This window comes from Austrofundulus limnaeus, unplaced genomic scaffold (assembly GCF_001266775.1).
Source record: "Austrofundulus limnaeus strain Quisiro unplaced genomic scaffold, Austrofundulus_limnaeus-1.0 Scaffold147, whole genome shotgun sequence".
In the NCBI taxonomy this organism is placed as follows: Eukaryota; Metazoa; Chordata; class Actinopteri; order Cyprinodontiformes; family Rivulidae; genus Austrofundulus; species Austrofundulus limnaeus.
Genome location: NW_013952549.1, coordinates 402,031 through 424,640, shown reverse-complemented (window position 1 = coordinate 424,640; position 22,610 = coordinate 402,031). Strand labels below are relative to the sequence as shown.

Here is a 22,610-nt window from a genome sequence, read left to right as displayed (position 1 = left end):
TGTGTCTCTCCTTTTTTTCTCTGTGTTGCTGTTTTTGCATCAAAAAAGCTGGGAACATAGTCATTTTATGTTATAAAATATATTAATCTTATGAATATACAAGTAAAAACAGAATATTTAGCACTAGATAAAATAAGTAATGAATTTATTTATTTTTATTTTTTAAGAAAGGGCTGAAAGAAGAAATCCTGTGGCAGCACTTTATACAGCCTCTTCAGATAAGGCTTAGTTAATAATTTTTTTTAAATTTGTTTTGTTTTAAATTAAGACTTGTGTAACATTTGTCGTCATTCTTATTTTTATCATGTTAATGGAGGGAGGAAGAAAAAGTAGTATCGGCTTCAAGAATCGGCCAAAAAATATCGGCTGCGGTGTTGTTTTAGTCACTCTGTATTTATGTTTTTTTTTTCGTTATTCAAAATAGTGTGTGTTAGATTATTTTTAATGGTGCAACTTCAAACTAACATGCAATATTCTTTTACGCTATTTTAACCAGACTGTACCTGGCTGCAATGCATTTCAATGAAAATGCACGTCTGCCGGCAACTACCTCATCTGGAGAGCCCATGTAGATTATTCTTTCCCAAGTTAAAGAAGGGAGAAGGCCCAGCAAAGCCGATCAGAACTCCTGAAACCCTAAGTAAGTCTTACCACATTAGTCACTTTTAGTATGCCAACTTGATTTCAATAAATCAAAATCATCCATACTTTAATTATATCTCACCTATTCAAAGTCGTGTCACAAGGGCACGTGATGTGTCAAAGTGTTGAATGAGAAACTTTTCTTTCTTAAACTTCTAAAACTAAACTTTTCTTAAAGAATTACTTGCTCATCCATCCATCCATCCATCCATTTTCTGTACACGCATTACTTGCTCAAACATAAAGTATTAGTTCTATTACAGACACTTTTTTTTTCTTATTTCAAGAATCTTACCAAGTAAAATTTTCTTACTCCATTGGCAGAAATTTTTGACTTAATTTGAGTCAAATTTGCAGACTAGCAAGACAAATAATCTTACACATTCTGAAAACAAGATTATTATTCTTACACAATCAGTCTTTGTTTAGTAAAYCAGTCTCAAAACAAGATCAAAAAGACTTTTTGGCTGGATATAAGATTTTAAAACTTGGTAAGATGGACAGTTTTTGCAGTGCACAATGCTTGGATCAGATTGAAATATATTCGGATTAAATAATCTGAATGCATTATTTACAGTGGCACGTAATTAAACTAGATAGAACTCCACGCCAACCATCGCTGATGTTCCCCCGTCATAGACGAATGTACGCCTTTACTGAAAAACTATCCATCTAACCAAGTTTGAAAACTTATATGCAGCTGAAAATATATATATTTTTGATCTTGTTTTGAGACTGATTTACTAAACAAGAACAGAATTTGTAAGATTAATAATCTTGTTAGCAGAATGTGTAAGAATGTTGATCWTGTTAGCCTGGAAAATGGACTCAAATTAAGTGAAAACTTCTGCCACTGGAGAAAGAAAATTGCACTCGGTAAGATTCTTGAAATAAGAAAAAACGGAGTCAAATCAAGTAAAATTTTGGCAATGCCAGATCATTTTGAGCTCTTTCAAAGTTTCTAATAGAAATATTGTTTCGCTAACCGACCAATTTTGCTTCCCCGATATAATAGGGTGCACATGCACAGTCAGGTCAGTTTTCCACAACCAGAATAGTCAGAATCAGATCAGATTAAGTGTTTACATGCACTTCAGTTCAGATTATCGACCAGCATAAACCACCCCTCTCATTTGGATAACAAATTTATTTTGATCGAGCTGCATCATTTCAGAATATTTAGATTATTCCTTTTACTTCTGTCCATGTAAACAAAGTGACAGAAGAGAGAAACAGCTCAAATGAGACAGATAAACTTTAAGACAGAGAGCAGGGTCTAGCTGCAGGGTGAGAAAGGCTTTTTGAATGAACATTTAGGTTAGAACAGCTAAAGCCTTTACCATACCACTGCCCTCAGAAAGACATCTCTCCCTACCCCCACCCTACATAAAAAACATATAATCAACCATCCAGGACACACCACATCACTCAAGGCCCAATCTGGGCCTTCCTGGCTGGGACGGGGACTCTGCTCCCCTCCCCTAGAGGGGAAAAGATCCAAGGACGTCTCACAAAGTTTCCATGGTTGCATATCTCAGCCAGATCTAGCTTTGTTTGTTTTTCGCCTGCAACATGCTCTGCTGCACCGACCCACATTAATGAAGACTTACAGACTCAACCCTTCGGTGGACAAACCGGATGGCTGAACGCATTTGCACAGCCGAGATGGACTATTTGTTCTGCGCTCTCATTTCATGGCTGCTGTGACATTTAGGCAAACATGTAACGAGGAATGAGGTTGGTTTATGTTTCCTGCATCTTCGGCTCCRTGCCTGATGATAATGAGGGAGAAAAAGGCCAGAGGAGAGGGGTGGGGTCAGAATGCTAATAATGGGTGTACATTTTAATGCCTCGATTGCATCCCAGAGTGGTTCGGAGATACGGACTATCATTCTCCACCTCCTTTCCCCTTCATTATCCCCCTGCCTCTCTCCTCCATCTCTGTCCTCCCCCCAACCCCCATCTTTTTGCTCTCATCGTGCCCTTCCACTCTTCTCCGCCACTTCCTCGTCTCTTTTCTGCCGCTCCTCTCCTCYGCTCACCCTCCCGCTGCAAACTCCTTTCTCCCCGCATATGAGATACATTTGTTTTCCTCTGCCGGGCTGCAGGAGTGGGACGTGGCGTGCAAAGTGCTGATGTGTTGGTTTCTGCGTAATTACAACATCCCTTGGTCTCCAAGAAAACTCTAAACTAATGTTTAATTTGCCTCTCTTCTCAAAGGAAGCCTTCCTTTGTTATTGCTGTGGCAATTAGCTGCAGCCAAGGCCAAGGCATTTCCTGTGATTCTTGCGATTTGCATAGAAAGTGAATCAGACACCATCAAAACCCCATAACCTCTTTTCTCACTAACATTTACCCACTCTCCCTTTTTTCTCCTCTCCTCTCCCGTTTATCCCCCTTCCATCAGTGGCCTCGCTGACATTTCAGGCCTGGWGTCTGATGCCGCCATACAATCTAACTGATTGACAGAAGGGGCATTAACTAAAATGGTGATGATTTTCCGGCAAAATTAAAGTGTCATGTGTCTTCTCCCGGCATGATCCCTAATGGTCAGTCTCGACAGTTTCAGCCAGCAGCTTCTAATTAACTGCCTGTTTGTTACTGGTGGCATTCCACAGAGGATGGCACTAATGGAGGTTGTTAGCTGAGGATATAAACATATTGTCTGTACTGTAGATATGGATGTCACAGCACATTTGCATTTTAGGCAGCCAGCTACAAGTACATTGGCTCCCCGCACACACAATGCTTCCCTAAGCATGGAGGTCTACTCTATGTGTGGTTAATGGGATTATCAGTCAAAAATAAACATTTCGATTTGAGAATGGGCCGTTTTGGAAAATGCTGTGAAGTAGCATTGCTGCAATTTTGCAGTTTTTGTATTATTATTTTATTTTTGCTCTGGCCAGATAAGAAAAATACCCCCCGACTCTTTAGTTAGTGAATTGAGTTGCTATATTTCACATGTCTGTACCACGTTTCACATGATAAATATTTCATAGTTGTTTTTGAATGAGTGTTTTTGACTCACTGGGTTTTAATGCATTGAACTAACCTTAATGAACTTCCATACGGCAGTTAATTTCCATAAAAGCACCCCCACATTGCTGCTTTGCTGAGCTTTATATTCATTAGAATACCTGAATGAATTTGCATTTCCTTATCAGCGCCTSCCTCTTTGTCTATCCCTGCCATAATACTACCACTGTGTGCCATGATACCTACATTTCTCACTCTGCTTCTTTTGTACGCCCTTGTCAGAATATTAGAACTGGTATTTTCTCATTTGTGAGTTGAAAGCTGTCAGTTGGCTTCAAGGAGACTTTAAAAAAGAGAGAAAGATAAAAAATGGAGCAGGAAAGCAAGCGATAGCATGACGAATAAACTTATGACGAGACTTAGAGCTGGGCGGTATGCCCCAAATTTTACATCACGATATTTTCAACAATTACACTGGTTTCACGGTATTTGACTGTATCTTTTTTTTAAATCACAGCTCAGCTGATAATATAATGTACAAATGTTGCTTATTGACTTTTTTCTTTTACTGTGCCTGTCTGTGTCGCTGTTTACCTCCTCCTGTACGTCTTTTCTTCTTTGCCTGGTTGTAGACAGTAATCATGCATTTTCGTGAAGGGTTGAGAAAAGATCGTTATCGGGTCTATCATTGTGTGTTAATAAAACTTAAAAGGACGACTCACCTTGCACACCAGTCAACTCAGCTCTACTACAAAACTACTTCCCCCGGGCTTTTCACAATAGAAGCACACTAAYGTCTCCACTATAACGTTGCACGTTCAATCTAACTGTGCACGTCACTGAAGAGGTGTTTACTACATTCAGCGATGGTAAAAATGGGATGTTTTTTTTTAAATTTCAGTCAACATAAGCAGCTGAAACACCACCCGCCACCAGTTACTCCAACAAGCTGCTCCAACAACAACATTAGCATGCTAACGCACATAGCTGTGCTGTGAGGAAAAGTGTCCCCTGGGAAACAGTTCACTGGCGGCCACAACGAAACGTTCCGAACGTGTTCAGGCTATTTAAACCGGTATGTCCGTTATTCAGAAAATTCATATCATAACAAAAATAAAAACTGGTTTTCGGTACAAAATGGTATACCGTCCAGCACTAGTGAGACTGAGTGTGTTGTAAGCTTCGGGGGCTGTTAAACCTGGGGAGGGGTCGATCCATGAGACGACACTCATCTGCTCCAGACCGGTGTGGCGTGGTCGGCGAGTGGCACATCCAAGAGCCCAGAAGTCAAACAGCCTCCTGATCTATATTTCAAAGCTGAGAGTGGAGAGGAATTCAGTAATGAGCTCCCATCTTCCTTTTGCTAGCAGAAGGCTCTCTTTGTGGAACTAATTGAAAGTGTCATGCGGAGTACTGGGGAGCTCTTTGGGGGGCTGCACGATGTTTCAGGGGATGTGGAGAGATAAGCCTGTATGCCGCTGTGGCTTTTGTGTCACAGGTCTGAAATAAACAGATCTCTTAGAGGAGAGTGATGCACTTTACAGCAGCGAGTGTGTCTRTGCGGGGCGGGCGGGTGGGCAGATGGGGGGCGGAACTCTTGTGTTTTCGTGCGCATTTAAGTGTGCGCGTGCTTTTGTCTACGGCAACCTGTGCCCATAGCTGAAATTTCACCCCCAACATTCTGGCCCCTGCCACCTCCCTTTAATAAATCTAGTTTTCTGTGTCATCTCATCAGACATGCAGTGTGTGTGTGTGCTGGTGCACATTTGTGCAGACAAGCATGTGTTATTTGGGCTCTCTGAGAGCACTGGAGGAGCGAGCCCCAATGGGAGATGGGCATTCTCTGTCGCAAATATGGAAATAGCCCAGGACGTTTGCAGTTAGACTGATATACTGCATGGCATTTACCAAACGGATGAAACAGCCTGGCCTTTAATATTTACAGGCACACTTTAAAGAACGCAACATTTACCCATAATACACACCCACACAGACACACAACATCAAGAGAGGAGTAAATGTAATACCAATGAGTGGCAGGTGTCTGGATTCAGCTGGTTTGCTCTTTTTGAAAAAATACGGTCATTAGCTGTGTTTCCATTGACCATGAAAATGTGCAAATTAGAATTTCGAAAATAAATTTGCTCAAAGGAAACACGTCATTTTGAAAAAAATTACGTTTTTCGACAAAATGTTTTTGCGCTAGTATGAGGTGGTATTTCGACCGTATCGAAATTGGTGTTTTTCGCAAAACTGCACAATTTTTTCGCATCACGGGAGTCACGTGATCAACAACCGGCTCTTTCTACTGGCGAAAAAGATGATGACGAAGAAGATAACAGGAAGTAGAAATAGTAGTAATATCACAGAAGTAATATAAAATAGTAAACTCACCGACTACAATTTCCCAAAAACACAGCATACGTAGCCGCTCCCAAGTAGGGACTTGTCGCTGGAAAGCCTCAATAAAAGACATCGACGTCTCCTTTGATGATGAGCGCTAGTGTCGCGGTAGCAACATGCTATGTGTTTGCATCCATTGCCGCCATATTTGCAATGACTTATCGCGAGAACAAACATATTCACGCATGACTTTAATAGCATTTCTTACTTAATGGAAACACCGCAGTTGTGAAACTGTGTTTTTTTCGACATTAACAGAATATCAACAAAGTTTTGCGCACGTTTGAAATGGAAACGCAGCTATTGAGGAGTTCTCATTTTAATTCTTAACCTTCATCTCTGGGTATTCCCTGTTGATTAAAGCTGTGGAMAAGGTGCATAATTTCTATAATAAACTATAGAAACGTCAACATGTATACCAGACTGAACTAACCTGTCAACAGATTCTCACCTATGATTGATAGTTTATGAGGAAGGAGGAAAGAGAGGGGCGGATCTGTTTTATGAAAGCGTCAGAACCTTTGAAATGAAGTTTTGATGATCTCCTCTCACAATCTCACCAGGGGGGGCTCTTTCTGCCGGGCCTCCCAGCTCGGCTTATACATTTATTTATTGCATTATGAGGTTGGTCTCGTATATCGACTGCTGTTTCTGTTTTCTGGCAACAAGACCGCCTCACACACAGTCACTGATCCTATTACAATCTGCACTCTGTTTGTCATTTTATGTCTTTACATGACCCGTCTTAAGAGTAAGCATAAAAAAAGAAAACATATACACGAACAGCATGTTTGATAAAAAGGGAGAACAAAAATATTTCAGCTCTTTCTTCATTATGTGAACTGAATGACCTGATGACACCCAGAGGAGTGAAAGAATGATCAGTYCTGATTTGAGGAATGTAACAACTGTGTGCAGGAGTGACTAAAGTCTTTCAGGGAGGCAGAGTACAGCCCAGCTTAGTGCCCAGCTGCGACGCTCCCCCTAGGGGCTTTGGAGGAATGTGGAATGTGGCTGATGTGAGTCTGGTTCGAGCTGCAGATAGCAAAAGGCCCGGAGCGTGCAGCTGTGAGAAGTGATGTCTGGGAGATTGAGTCATGTGCACGTCTCAAATAAAAGGAAACACATAACTCGTGGATCTGTTTTGTGTTCTCTTGCTTAAATGTTCAAAAGGCATTTTTGGTCATAAACAGTTTTTGTTTTATGACCTTTTTTTTACCGGCCATAGTCCCGATTTCATCCCAGGAAGTGGAATGACATTCGGGCTCATTTCCTGTTTAATGGTTCAGGTCACACTCTTACGTCTCGCTTTCTGACGTCTGGAATGTGAGACAAGACCAGATTACAACAATCTACTTCCCCTAAGGATTGGTTGGTGTGGCAGTCAGCTGAGATCCGCTTTATTCTAATCAAGCGTGTCAGGAGGGGATGACAGCTCGCTTTTGTTCTGGAAATTTCCTGTCCTGTCCTGTTCTGTCCTGGGCAAAGGGTCGGTTAAAGTGCAAAAAGAGGCGTATAGCACAGCTTCTTTGTTCTCTCTCTCTCTGTATTTTTTTCCCGCCACTTGGGTCCTCACTAGCGATGTCTCCCACCCACCAGCCAAATGCAATGCCCTGTGTGTCAGAGCGAGGGGATCTGATTGGCTGCGTCAGCGTGTCGGGGAGGTCAGATCGGTGTTCATTGGATTACTTCAGGCAGCAGCCTCAGACTGCTCACACAGACAGAAAAATGGAGAAGAAAAGTAAAAAAAAAGAAAGAAAAACAGAACATCTTTGCTCACACCCATGTGTGATATGGTTCCTTGCCTGAGAAATTGTAAATCTGTCACGCTAAATACAGGTTGAAAAGACTCCCTAACTTCAACAGACACCTTCGGAGCTGTTGCCTCACACTTTGTTTTTGCACTGTTACCGCCTATTCCCACAACAAAAAGATATTTTTGGGTGCCAGAGTGCCTTTGGTGTGTGTGTGTGTTCACTGAGAAGGGACGGTCTTCCCTTTGGGCGAAACAGGCTAAGAAAGGAAAAACACCTGGTTACCGTGAGGCAATTATCAGTTATAGAGCTGTCACAGGACAAGGTCGGCTTTGTGGAATGTCTTKAGCACATGCAATCTGAGATGAAAGCACATTTGTTGTCCTGTAAGTAATAAAAAGATAGATTCAGCATCGATGAAAGAGTCAAACAATCTCTGTTATTAGTCTTTGAAAAGCAGCAGGTGCTAATAGTTCTTTTAAACTCTAATATTTATCTTTTTTCTGTGTAAAGGTTTTATTCAGAAATGAAATAGTGTAAAATTTGTTTGGTTTGTTTCCACGTGAACATTTCTTTGTTGTTTTTATTGCTATATGTGATTTTTTTTTATAAATTTTTATTAATTTCATTAAAAAAACTTTAATACACAATAAAACTAAAAATTCAAACACAATGAAATGAAGGGAAGCAGAGAGAAGAACAAAATCTTATAATATCTGCCCCCTTTTTCTTCAAGTATAAATTCAAACAACAATTATCCTCAGTTAACAAAACAAAACAAGAACATCAAATCTAAGGCAAATTATCAAATAAAAGAAAAAAAACAATCTAGGCGTATTTGTTTTATTGCATTAATTATCCGTTTGCAATATGTGCAAAAACCATCAGTTTCTTTCTTGATAATGAGACTATTAATATCATATATCCACATGTGAACTTCACACTTTTCATTTATATTTACTCTGATTTCCACTTCTTAACAAGACTATAATGCAAAGAAAATYAACTTATTACATCAATACAGTAATATAGCAATGATAATGGTTTAAATACTTTATTGAAAAAAACGTGTAAGCCAAATCAGAATAAGAACATGTTACTAAGCATTTATTACCATTCCAAAGTTTCACAAGAGAGCAGCAACCATCAGAGCAGAGTTTTTAGAAAGATTTAAAAAAAATCTGTGTGTGAAATGTGTCGCCTCTAAATTGAAGCAAGTGAAAAGAAGGCAGAGTTTACTTTTCAACTGATGCCTGTGTGAAGTTTTGAAAGAGCCTGATTAGAAGGGAATTGCAGGTGATTATGTTACAGCAACATATTTTAGGAAGTACTGTCCTTGATGCAAGCATACCTTTAGATGGGGTGTGGGGGGGGGGGGGGTCTTCATTATTATATGAATGTTTACAAGTCTGCTGGTTTCACTTTGCAATTCTGGCAAGGCCAATAAACGAATATTCCCAAAACAAAATGTCAAGACTTTATATCTGAAGCATTATATTCTTATTTTTTTCTTATTTATCCATTTATATTCATAGTTCCCTTTGATCCTTGATGCAATAGCTATTAAAAAAATAACATGAATTGCATTTTTATTCAATAAATTGCAGATTTAGAAGTCTGAAATGTTCTAAAATATATAATTTTAAGCAGAAAGTACAGCGCAGGGTTACATTACTAGTATAAAAAGTTGTACTGTGCCTTCTTTAATGAGATGCCCGAACATCTCTAATCTTCACCTCCTGTGCTTACATGTRGGACATCACAGTGACACAGCCGGTATTGACTCGGAGTTTTGTGTTAAATTACTGTGTGGATGGAATCAGCTCTGTCTGATGTCTCCTTGAGTGAGGCCATGGCAGCAGAAATAATGTCATTTCGTCCACAATAATTGAATCTTCAAGCATGGCTACATGGAAAAGATAACAGTGTATTGATTGTGGCTGTACAATAATTGTTTTTCCTTCACAAAACAATTTATTACATATTTACCGTTMTGCATTGGCTTCCTAGACTGTCTGGGGACGGGAGAAAATTAACACTCTCCATATGTCAAAGGAAAAAGGCATATATTGTCATTTTAAAGGGATTAACTTGGAATACTTATGAATGATTGGGCACTGTTTCAAACCAAAATTAATTACCTGTCATCACGACTCATTGTTTTTGAAAACAGTTCTCATAATTATTGCCTTCACTAACGGAAGAGTGCACACTGCTTTTTTTTCCCCCATGAACACAAATACCAGTGATTACAAGCAAAATTACTGCCTATGATGCAGTTCTATTTCGGTTTCATCTTCTGCTCAGTTAGTTTGGGTTGTTCACTCTTTTAGTTTTATGTGGAGAAAAGACTTGTTATTTCTTACAAAAGTGTTTCTTAAATCAATGTTTTTGTCTTTCCTCTTGTGTCCTAACACGGTATTGAGCTTGTGATTATTTGTTCAAACGCTTCAATAGGAAATGCACGATTGTTTTAGCAAAGAACGCAGCTTTTTACAATTACGTTAAGCGTGTCTTAAAACACAGCAGACAATACACGCAGAGGCAGATACGTCCGAGAAGGGATGGCAGCTTAATTATTCGATGTGATTTCAGAAGTWATGTCAGCATGATGCATATCAGATTATCCTGGTTAAGGGTTGAAGTTAGGTTTATGTTTAAAATGATATTATTAATAAAAATATTATTAGTTCAAAACAGCCAAAGATTAGTTACTTTCAGTTGCCTTTTAGCACTAATGTACATGATTATTAAACTAGACGTGCAATTGAAAGTAGATTTATACTTCCAAAAGTTCACACAAATTCCATGAAGATGTCGGCTTTATATAGATTTATGTCTTTATGGAATACTTTACCAAAAAAACATATTGGAAATATATCAGAAAAATGAATTTCAAATAACTTTAAGAAGACATTTGCAAGGAAAACAATTATATTGAATAATTCATTATTATATTCATTATTCTGTTTATTATAGTAAAGGAAAATTAGTGACTGATTAGTTGGTTTGTGTCCTGTCTTTATTTTGTATATTAATCTGTGGCCTCTATTTTTATATTTGTATTTATATTTTGTTTATTGTGTAGTTATTTTTGTGTTGAGTTTATGTTAACTAAGTATGCTATGTATTTTGTGTTGTTTTATGTTTAATGTGTGGACCCCAGGAAGAGTAGTTGCAGGAACGGCAACTAATGGGGATCCAAATAAAAGAAGAAAGAAAATTATTTAAGAGACTTCTTTAGATGAGTGATTAGACATCTATGTATTTACTTGCACGATTATGTTATAGCGYTCATGCATGCGTGACGATGAATTTGTCAGAAGTACTTAGGGGTCAGTCATTGCGCAGACTTGACAACATTTGGGTGACAACCGGGATCGTCCGCTGTCAGTCCGTTCCATCAACTTTCTAATTAAGCTGAATTCTGCTGCACTCCGGGGACTTGCTGCAGTCCATAAAAAAGAAAGTAGCATTCTGCAGACAGACAGAAATAAGGCAAACAGAAAGACTGGCAGATTGACGGAACAAGCTCGGGGAATCGTACCAGGAGGTCTTTCCCGTGTTCAGGATGTGSAGCTCCTCTCTGCCGAAGTATCCATGCGAGGTGGTTTTAGAGCTCTCTGCAGCCCTGTAGCTTGTCGCCAGGCAGGGCTGCCTTGGGCGCTGAGAATTCATGTCACACACAGCAGAATTTGATTAGGCAGGAGATGGTAATACTGCCTGACCTGGTGGGAGGAAGGAAGAGGGTAGTCAAACAGGGCTTGGTGACAGAGGGAGGTAGGGGCAAGCAGTGGGGATAGCATATGTACTGTATGCTRGTAAACATTGATGGGTGAACGGTAGACGGGAGGAATTTTATCCTTGCAAATGTCTCCCCACACYATCTTTTACTTACATAGAAAATAAGGAACTAGACAAGCTGAGCTGCATTTATGATTGAAACCATGCAATTTATGTGTTTGCCTCATTTGTTTGTGTGTGTTGCGGAGAGAAATATGTCTTTATGATGATATAGAACTTCACCCACGTGGCTCCAAGCTATATGTTCTCAGGCGCCGCGTTTCAAATGGATTTTTAACGTCTGCCATTTTATCATACATCCACTATGCATGGCTCCTTCACCAGTTTGACCGTGCCATTGTTTCCTCTCTCCATATCACTTTAAGCATGTCTTGGTTGCCCTAAATCAACTAAAGGGGACATATCTATAGGACGTCTTGCCAGTTCTTGTCCTGAACTTCATCGTACCGAAGCATCTGCTGGATGAAAGTAAAGAATAAGATAATGATGCCAGCCATCAGAGGACACAGGCAAAACCACAAGTGAAGGAAAGATACAGAGAGACAAGTAAACAGATGAGTTTATTTGCTTTGAACAATAATTTAAAGTACAGAACTTTCATGTTTTTTTGAGAAGAGGGGTTTACCTCAAAGGCTGGAATATATTGTTACAATATAAAATCAACTTTTGGCATGAATTTTGATCTGCCTTGCTCTCCGGTGATTGCCTTTCTGGCCTCAGACAGAGCTGAGCGAGGGGCTCAAGTTAGCTCATTGATTCTCTTGTATACTCCAATTTGCTGTAGTGATCAGTTTGGGTTTCAGCATCTCTCAACCATGAGTAGATACAATCTTTTCTACCTGACTGGCTGACTGCCTTTGTGGGTCTTCGCAGTGTTTCTCACCGCCTGTTATGCTGCTCTCTTGTCTGACTCGGTGAACATCTCAGCAGTGACAAGCTTTCCAGTTGGTTAAGAAGACTGAATRGCTGCATGTTTGATGGTGTTGTCACTGGTCTCTGTTTTTGCTTTTTGTTTGTCATTGCCCTCTCTTAGCAAGTTCCCAGTTGACAAGTTTTTTTCTCTGGGCTTTCCAACAGTGATTAGGATTGTAAAACAAAACAAAAAAAACACAATACTCGGACAGACAAGCAGCAGCAATTCTTTGCTTTAATTATTATTTTTACCRGAGAGGGATGCCAGTTACCCAGTTATTGTTCGATGAGTCTGACCCAGGTTTGATTTTCAGAGCAGAGCTGTTCATGCCTCAGGGTCAGGTCAATGTCTGGCCAGTGGCCACTGGACTGCCCTAATAATGTCTGACTGTCAGTCTCCTGTCCTAATAGGGTTGGAGAGACTTGAGGCTCCCTTTTGGCATCCCCTAAATCTTTGCTCTGGGCTGTCTGTCCTGACAGCATCACTCTATGACAAATACACATCATTTACTGATGGCAAATTCTTCCCGGCACTCTTTCCTTTGACAAGCGAGACAGAAGGGACAGAATGAGTGTGTGTGTGAGTGTTGACGAAGAGAGCATCTATCTTCCATTGTTGTACCCGCACCGCCCTCTCAATTTTCCCCTCCCTCTTTTCCTTCCTTTCATTTATCCTTCTCCCTCCACCTTGTTGATGGAGCTCTGTCCCTTTGACCCCTGCGCCAAGACGTCAGGAGTGGGGGGTATAGAGGTACTGCAGTGCCGGGAGATGCAAAAGTCAGCAGGTTCAGGGTGGAAAATGAGATGTTTTACTGATAGGATCGGCTGCATGCTGGAGAATAATAACCTCAGGAATGAGGCAATTACCAACAAGGAATGATGGAACAATACATTGACATCCAAAGGGACAAATGGGCTTYTCTGTAGCTGCTGTCATTGTTTTGGGTTTCCTTTTTTTACGTTAGCTGTAAAAAATGGAAGCCTTTTGCAAAAAGAAAGATTAGATTAGGAATAGTGTCCAAATGTTCTTTTAAAGATGGAATCCATAKGTGCAAATGTGTTGCAGTGGCAAGATATGAGTTGTTACTTAATAGTACATTTGATATATTATTAAATGCTGTTGTGAATAATAATAAAAAGCAGCCTCTGTGCAATGGAAAGCAGCCATGCTATGSCAAAGAATGTGGCATGCTAATATTGACAGCCATACTGCGACAACAGGGCTCCATGCATGCCTTATTGACAAGGGTGGCTTTCTGCCCATTGAATATTTCATTATCTAAAATGCCTCAAAGAGGAGGGAGGTGTAAAGTGTGAGCGGGCGAAAGACAGAGAAGACCTTTGAATGTGCAAATGCTATCTGTGTTAGCTCTCTGTTGCAATTTACTCCCTGTGGGTGCACTGAACTGGACTTTAGGTAGTGTTGAATCAGCGCAGCACAAGCATACACCCACCTCTGAACCYATAATTTACGTTGGAATGCTTTGATTTGTTTCACTTTCTTTTTCTGTTTTTCAAATCCTTTCTGTTTTTTTTTCTTTTTTGTTGTTTTTTATTTGACATTTTTATGTTGTAACATATTGGTAGAACCCACATGGAAGGTTGCATCTTTAACAGCTAAATACAGGCGAYCCTGTCAGCACTTTCTCTGTCCTTTTCTCTGAGCCTAAGAAAAAGAAATAAAGAGAGACCTGTTTTTAAGACCTTGAACCCCAGGGAGTGAGAACATTTTTCAAGGACTCTGTGAAAACTTCTCCTTGTCCAGATATACCTCGTCTGGCTCCACCCATTACCACCTGGAGCACACACTCCAAATTGAAATGCAGCCCGCCCTCCCTTGCTGCTAAAATGTGCATTCACCATTTGCATCCTCTGCATCCTGTGCATGGCCTGAGCGCTGGATAGCAATTTCCAAAGTGATAGGGGAAGCTGTAATGTCGAGGGAGGTGTCATGTATGTATAAGGGCGTACGTCTTGGGTTAGAGCGAGTTCCTACAGGCCACAGGTGCACGGCAGGGAATGTAACTTTGCATATTGATTTCACAGTCAGCGATCACCATGCAATATATCTAGAAAAGAGCTTCTCTATAGTATGTCTTCAAAGAGGCTGTGGAGGAATGTTTTGGGGCATGAATATGTAGATGAAAACCTGGGGGTGGGGGGTGGCATTCATCGCACTGACATGAGCCTTTTACATTAAGCAAGGGCAAGGCGTGGGATGGAGAGAAGAGAAGAGGCAAAAAAATGGAGAAACAGATAAAGAAAGGAAAGGGGATGGAGTGGAAAGACATGGTGGGGTCTTTTCTTTAAAACTGGGATACACCTTTTGCTCTGTCCTCACCTATCTCTACAGCATCATAACGTCACTTTCAGTTTAGCTACTTTTATTTACCTCAGGGAGGCCTACTTTACTTTACATCTAACTTCTAACCTCTTGAAGAAAATATCATATAAGGGCCAAAGATAGCTTTAAAAGTGAGAAAGAAAAAGATCAAACCTCTTCCAAAAGACTGGCTGACTGAAGTTATGCATTTRTCTTTATGAAAATGTTGTTGAGTTCTAGGGATCCATCAGTCTATTCTCTGGAGCCAAACAAAGAGAAGGTCAGTCTGATGGATACATCCTGACATGCACACAGCCTGTAATGTCAGATGTGTGCATGTATCTGTGTGAGTGTATCTACATGTGTGTGTGTGCAGGCCAGCCAAGTGCAGTTCAACAGAGCAGAGGGCGGATAGGCAGTGGGGAGGGGAGCACCAGCCTGGCCTTGACGCCCTAGTTTGAAGGGGGTTTGGCTGGCAGAGGGCAGTAAGGAGGGTTTGGATGATGAGGCTGGGTGAGGTGTTGGGGCTGGCCGGGCTGACAGAAAGAACGGAGGTGTAAGGGGTGGGCTGTGGTGGCAGAAGAAAGACCTCATTCATGAGTCGTGCCATCTCTGTCTCCCAAGGGGATTGAGGCTCATCAATGACCAGGCCAGCTGGGAGGATGTCAGCATGCAGACTCTCTCCCACTCTCCCAATCCCACCCTCTCCCTTTCTTTTGTCAAGAGCCGGTGCTGTCGGAGGCACCAGCCCGAACACTGAGTCCTCTCATGCAGTTGGGTTTTCTTTCAGACCCAATGAAAGCCTTTGGCTAGCCCTGATCTGCATGCTGCCTATGCTGTATGAGGGATATATGGTCTGGAAACAGCTTCCCACCGCTCTTAAAGAACCGCTTCGTGTGGTAGTTATACAAACTTGAGACGGGCTAGGTAGGTCAGAGGTCAGGGGGTGAAAATGTTGCTGTGTGAGATGAGATAGGAACAGATCCAGGCAGTCCTGCACCTTAGTAATGATAACAAATTAATGACATTAGCGTGTGACCGGGCCGCTGCTGGAACAACAAACAAACACATGTTCGTCTGTAATGGCTGCCGTCTACCGGTGTTCTGAAAAAGTTTGTTTCCCTGAAAAAAGTTTCCCCACCAGAGGGGGCGCTTGCGAGTAGGAAGTAATCTGCTTTTCCCCCACAAGATGGCCCGAATCTCATGTGAAGTGTCTGACTTTTGTGTTGGCGCCTCCTGGTGGACTATGTGTAAAATGCCAGAATTCATATGATGCTGCTACAGCTGATATATATTTGTTGTCAAAATAACCTTTTAGTACATATGTTGTTAAAATAAAATGAACAGTCCAATGATCATTTTACTGATATGTATAAAGACTGCAAAAGCCTGAAAAATCTTGCAGTCTGTATGAAATTGGAGGTAGTTTGAGGATTAAATTTTTATGCTTTTTAAGCTAAAAATAAAGAGGGGGTCGTATTATACACGAGAACATATTATACACGAATAAATACGATAAGTAAAAAGTGGGCCTTCTTTAAGGGTTTTGATGTCTCCATGTTTTTTTTTTGCCAGCATCATAATAACGATGTCATGGAATAGGTTTTATTACATTAATATCAAATGCTAGAATGCTTCATTTAGGATTAATAAATATTCAACTGAGGGTCAACTTGTTTAGATTCATTTTAACCAGATATCTGCTGAGCTGGGCCCTGTGATGGACTTGCGCCCTGTCCAGGGTGTACCCCGCCCCTCGCACTGTGACTGCTGGATATGGGCACTAGTGACCCACGCAACCCTGAGAAGGAAGAAGCGTGTGCAGAAAATGGATGGATCTGCTGAGCTGCTGAATTTTCCTTTTACTGTATTTTTTAAAGGCTTACTTAAAACTGGCTTCCTTGTTGGGCTGTAAAAAAATAAAGATTTTTTTATATTTCTTGATACAGTAAGGAAAACATGATTAACATTTGCAAACTAAAGCACATAGTATTTTTCCAGCACACTTTTAAAGGCARCTTTCCAGAAAGGCAGGCATTATGGAGACTTTGCATTTGGCTTTGGTCTGAATGAACAAAAACATGCACACAGGTTTAAACCCTTTGTTTTCTCCATAAGCTCATACAGATGTTAAAGCGTTTTAAAAATTCCAGACAGATTACCAGATCTGTCATGACTAAGCATCTATCTGGTTGTTTTTTAATCTAGATTTAGAATAAAGATAGGCTGCACACAGCCATTTACCATCCATGACTGAAATGATCCTTGCATGAGTTGTTATGTGCTAGATAGATAGGCAAATGCTGACAGGAAAGCTGTAAGGCCTGTGAGCTACACAGATGTGTGCACTTATCAGCCAGCGTTAGCAGCAACTGAAGTGTTCTTTGCATGCAATGGCAAAGGTGCACTGGGAGGGGCAAATTTGCATTTGTGGTTTCATATCATGTGCAGCGACGTTACTCCCTTCTCCCTTCCTTCCTCTGTCTGTCTGTCTTTCACTGATCTGGAGAAAGTTGCTGTTAGAGGCAGAGAGACAGCAAGTGCAACCCGGAGCAGAGTGCTGGAGTAGAGCTCGAGAACTTGCAGGCTGAAGTGCGTGTCGCCACAAATAGCTACGCACGCATGCATGGAGACACTCAATAAAAAAGCCGAGCAAAAAGCAATAATTCCACTTTTATTCAATTTTAACAGGGTCTGTGGTGGTTAGTTGTTATAAAGCCTTGTATAGCATTTCAACACAGCCGTCCAACATCCAGGCCCTCTTTTTTTTCTAGTTTGGGTGTGCATGTTAAAGCTATAATGAGGGGAATAAACTAACAAAATCTGTAAAGCAAAAAGTCACATTTCAAATTTCCAATCAAATGTCACAGAGATCTAACTGTCAGATGAAACATTTCCTGCTTRTTTCATCTTCATAATTTGTTTGGATGCACAGCTGTTAGTTGATTATATATCATGAAGAAGACCTGTTTTTTTTTAAATCATGCAAATAGCTCTTGTTAAAATCTAATTTAGAGAAAGTAATGCATAGACGTGCAAATTAGTGGGATATATTTGTGTTTTTTAAACCATAGAATCATTTTCAGATTAAAAAAAGAAATGTTGCATAGACCTGCAGGGTTACAATGTGTTTTTTTTTTTTTCATTATTTTTGTATTCAAATAAAATGCAGGGGTGATGATGAAACCAATGTTCTTCCTGGTTCTGCTGTCAGCCTCACASACTCTGTGATAGTGAACGAGCAGGAAGAACGGATGATATAAGAGCAGATAGAACAGAACCCTTTAGTTTCTGTAGTCGTAAAGTAGGTTTTACTGACAGCTTTTTTTGTGATTTGAGTTTACAAAAGGTCTGGTTAATGGATTCCTTGCATGCTTTTTTATTTCTAAAATTAAAAGAAATGCACGAGGACCACTTCTAGTAGTTTTTTTTTTATCATGTCAGTGCGTTGATGCTCTGTTGTAATGTGTGTGCAGTTGTTATTCTCATATTCTCAGTCAACCTCCAGCCAGTCTAACAAGCTGTTAGAGGAGGATCACACTGACCCTGATCCTTTTGTCCATCTCTTTCCCTTTCCTGCCTTCAGCAGACCTCTGTTCTCTCTGTTATCACCTCCTACAGGCTCTTTTCTGCTTCTTTGGGAGCCTTTTGACAGATGTCTCACCTCACTGTGTGTGCTGTTTACTTTGTATTGGTGTGTAATGGTGCCCTAAGATACTGTTGCCCGAGTGTTGTCCTTGGTGTCTGTTCCATCGCTGCCCTTTAGACCCCAATAACCACCTCCTGTGTCGGGAGCTCTTTAGTGGGTAAAGCATTGCTTTCCACCCTTTACTTGTGCCTCTTATGAACTTTGCATTTTTCTTGCTTCTGTTTTAGACAGTTCACGAGTCATATTTAAAAACTCAATAAATCACCTTGAGCCACCACGGGCGAACAGGAAAAATGGGAGGCTATCTTTGGAATTTCTTTTGACTAGGCACGTTTACCTCAAACCCAAGTTCTGCAGCAGCATTTCCTTCACGCTGTTGTCTGAGACCAAAACCCTAGAGCAGAGGTGCCCAAAGTGGGGCCCGCGGGCCAAAATTGGCCCGCCAAGCCATTTGATTTGGCCCACCAGCAGTTGTCCTGGTTAATCTGTAATCTCCTGTCCTATGTAGAAATAGTATATTTCCACTTTTAAACATTGGTCCAACTATAGGTACAAAATGACAAGGAGACAAGGAGCTGATAGTCAGATAGTCTTAACTCACGGTACTCACTTTAACTTCTTTGAATTATTTTAAGATTAAACATAAAATACAAGTAACAACAAAATATATTTAGAGTAGATTTAAGCACACATATAAGACCACATACTGTATACTCAAATTTTAAATTATGTAAAGTCCCATGAGCCTTTGCTGCCTGACCATATGTTGAATGTTCTCCATGTCCATGGGCAGAAAAACAAAAGAATGTGGGCAAGTTCGCTGGCTGCTAGCTTATTCATAAAAATAAAACAACTTTACTTAAAAAGTATTTACATTTCAAATTTACTTAAAAAGTATTTACATTTCATGTATTATGTTACTGCATTTGGCCCATGGCCCTCAGATTGATTTTAATTTTGGCCCTCTCAGAGAAATTGTTTGGGCGCCCCTGCCCTAGAGTCTGCCAAGGTCTGAGCAGGGAGGGAGCRTAGTTAATCAGAACTGTGAACTTTAAACGTTCCACAATGTGCTTTAAACTCATTTAAATTGTGTATCATGCTTTTAATATCATTACAGGTTATTGGATGTACGATTTTACAGTCTGATGAGATATTTTTGGAGCTACTGTAAGTGACTACACGGTACCTAAAGAATAAAATGTGAGACCCTCTTATTGTCATGACAGCCTGTGAATCCCTTAAAAGCGCTCCGGAGTGTTCGAGAGCTGAATCACCGTGTTCCTGGTTATTTTAAGCCCAGCTGAAGACGTAAAACTTGCAAATCTTATTTTAGTCTTTCTGACAGAACATAAAAGTGTGTTAAACAAAAAACATTCATTGTTTTAGACATTAACTAATAGATAAACATTTTTTAACAATTTGTTTTTCTTTTGTTTGCATACAACTAYCAACAATTTGACTGGGGATGAAAAAAAGCAGTTTTAACTGAAGTTCAGGTGAAAATTATTGTGTTTTAGTGATTATTCTTTTTAACTTAGTTTGYTATTATCAGATTGCATTGGTTTGATTTTCTGTACTCTAGTCTGCTTTAAAAGGGACAAAATCAGCAAAATCCACTTTTTTAGATGCATTTTGTTGTGTGTTTGGAGTGTCTAAGAGTTCAAAAAAGTTTAATTTAGCCTCTCCAGGTGCTGCGTAGTTATCTTTACATTCTGTTTGGTTCATGCTTTTCAACTCGTTCAGTTTTCTCTGTTTTCAATGACGTTTCCTAAACTGTTATGTCAAATGATTTGCTGCAGTTTGTTGGTCTTCATTCTCCTCTGGCTCTGGGTCAGACTCTGGCTCCAACATGTAAGGCTGGATGGACAAGTTTTCCCTTGTTGACATCTTTTAATTCCTTTGTAAAAAAAAAAAAACATTTCTGAGCAGCTAGATAACCAAAACCTCCTCTATAAAACGAGAACCCCCCCAAAAAATGCATCCTGCTGGTTTGATCCTCAAGGCCACAATAATAACAAGCTGTGAATGCTGTACATTTAAAATATATATATATACTTGTTTAATGTTTCTATACTGTATTAGTTTTATTTAGAAATTTTCTGACGTGTGTGCATACATCAGACTGCTTTCAATAACTCACACTAAGTGTAAGACTTAATAAGACACACTGACGGTAATGTATAGCTGCATCCAGTTTGCTTGTTCATGTCATGCGCTCTGACTAACACACGGAGTTTGAGATAAAAAGCATCTGATCTCTAACCACCACATCTTTTCTGTGTCCACAGGGCTCCAGAGATCATCCTGGGCCTGCCGTTCTGCGAGGCCATAGACATGTGGTCGCTGGGTTGTGTWATAGCTGAGCTCTTCCTGGGTTGGCCCCTTTACCCCGGAGCTTCAGAGTACGACCAGGTAAATCATCCTGACTGTCCGAGCTGTATTAGAGAGACGAGTCCTCATTAGTTGATGCGTGTGCAGTTGTGTTTGTGTGTATGAAAGTGTCTGTTTGAAATGTGGGATGCTTCTCCCCGAACTCCCTCAGATAACCTTGATGATTCATGCCAAGCCTCTCTTTTTTTATAGCAACAGATGCTCCAGAGCCACTGTCCAATTAGCCACCCTCTCGGCTTCAGAGCTCTCTCTCTCTGTGTCAGACAGGTCTCAGTAGGGAAAACTTGATCGAGTTGTGTTCCACCTCCAAACAATTTTATCTGATTCTTTTATGTTTCATGAGCTCAAAAACTTTGCACGTCTCATTTATAAGTCTCATATCAGACATGGGCTTTTAATATGAGGTCCTGTTTGGTTTTACTAAATAGGTTTGAAGTAAATGTCAGGCTGGATTTTTAAACTTTCTACATCCTTCTGTCACCTTCCAACAAACAGCTACACTTTTCCTGTTCTCCACAGTTAGAAGGCTGCACATATGGAACATTTCAAACGCACGTCTCCGTCTCTGTCTTGCAGATCCGATACATCTCCCAGACGCAGGGGCTTCCGGCAGAGTATCTCTTGAGTGCAGGGACAAAGACRACCAGGTTCTTCAACAGAGATCCGGACTCCACCTATCCTCTCTGGAGACTAAAGGTACAACGCTTCAATAAACAAGAAGGAGTTTGAGGAAATAAATGCGGTTAAAATGCAAGGAAAATAAAATATATCGAGAGAAGTGCAAATGATATGCAGAAATTAAAGAACGGATGAAGTTATAAATATGGACAGTGAAATTTCGAAAAGCAAATGTAAACAAAATATAAAGACAAAACCAAACTGAGGTCATATAAAAGTAAATGCTACGAAAAAAATACTGTAATCAATATTGGCTTTTCTAACACTACCCCAGAGCCAGTTTCATTCTAACTATAATCTGTAGTGCCTGTAAATAAAGCATTTACAATTGTCTTTAGGTGTTTATTTCACTCGTTTCAGCTATAGAATGAGAAGTAAAAGTTTGGGATGATACTTATATTTTTAAGTAAGTCTAAAAACCATGAAACTKATCTGTGTGAGAACTCTGATGGGCACTGACCTTTCTAAGTAGGCCACTCAATAAGGAGCATTAACAGAATCTAAACGTATATGTGCCTCACAGAGGTTTAACACATTGAGTTTTCTTGTAATGAGCTGCAAATACTAATAAATTTCTCCAGTGTTTGATGGGGATTTTTCTATATCTGTGTGTGAACATGTGTTTTTCTAAATGTTTACCGTTTAAAGCTTTTACTTAATTTCCATGATTTCCTTGGACTCTCCAAAACCCGGACGAGCGCACAAGTCAGGTTTTTGTTTTTGACACTTTGTGCTGTAAGTCGTCAAGATTTTCTCGCATCTGGTACGGGCAAAATCATGGCACCCAAAGACTGCCTTTTTTTTTTTTCCTCTTTGAAGAGTGACTGCTCAGCTTTAATTTTGACCTTGCCATGTGTTTCCATAAAACTGCAGCTGCGTTGCATCGCTCACTGTAATTAAAGATACGTCGTGTTAAGTCAGGAGATTTTCAGAGTCGGGTCAGCGCGGGAATGTTTAGTGTAAATCTGCGTCTGTTGAAACACAATAATGACATGTTTAAACTTGTCAAGAGTGTGTGTGTGTGTGTGTGTGTGTGTGTGTGTGTGTGTGTGTGTGTGTGTGTGTGTGTGTGTGT

General features: G+C 40.2%; 1 protein-coding gene across 1 annotated transcript in view; it reads left to right on the top strand.

The window, feature by feature from the left end:
• The window catches only part of hipk2 (homeodomain interacting protein kinase 2), an 83,090-nt gene that overhangs the window by 37,938 nt on the left and 22,542 nt on the right, over positions 1–22,610 (top strand). The window contains exons 3-4 of the mRNA XM_014016541.1: positions 20,755–20,878; positions 21,434–21,553. Of these exons, the coding sequence (XP_013871995.1) occupies positions 20,755–20,878; positions 21,434–21,553 (244 nt within the window). The remainder of the gene's footprint in view (positions 1–20,754; positions 20,879–21,433; positions 21,554–22,610) is intronic.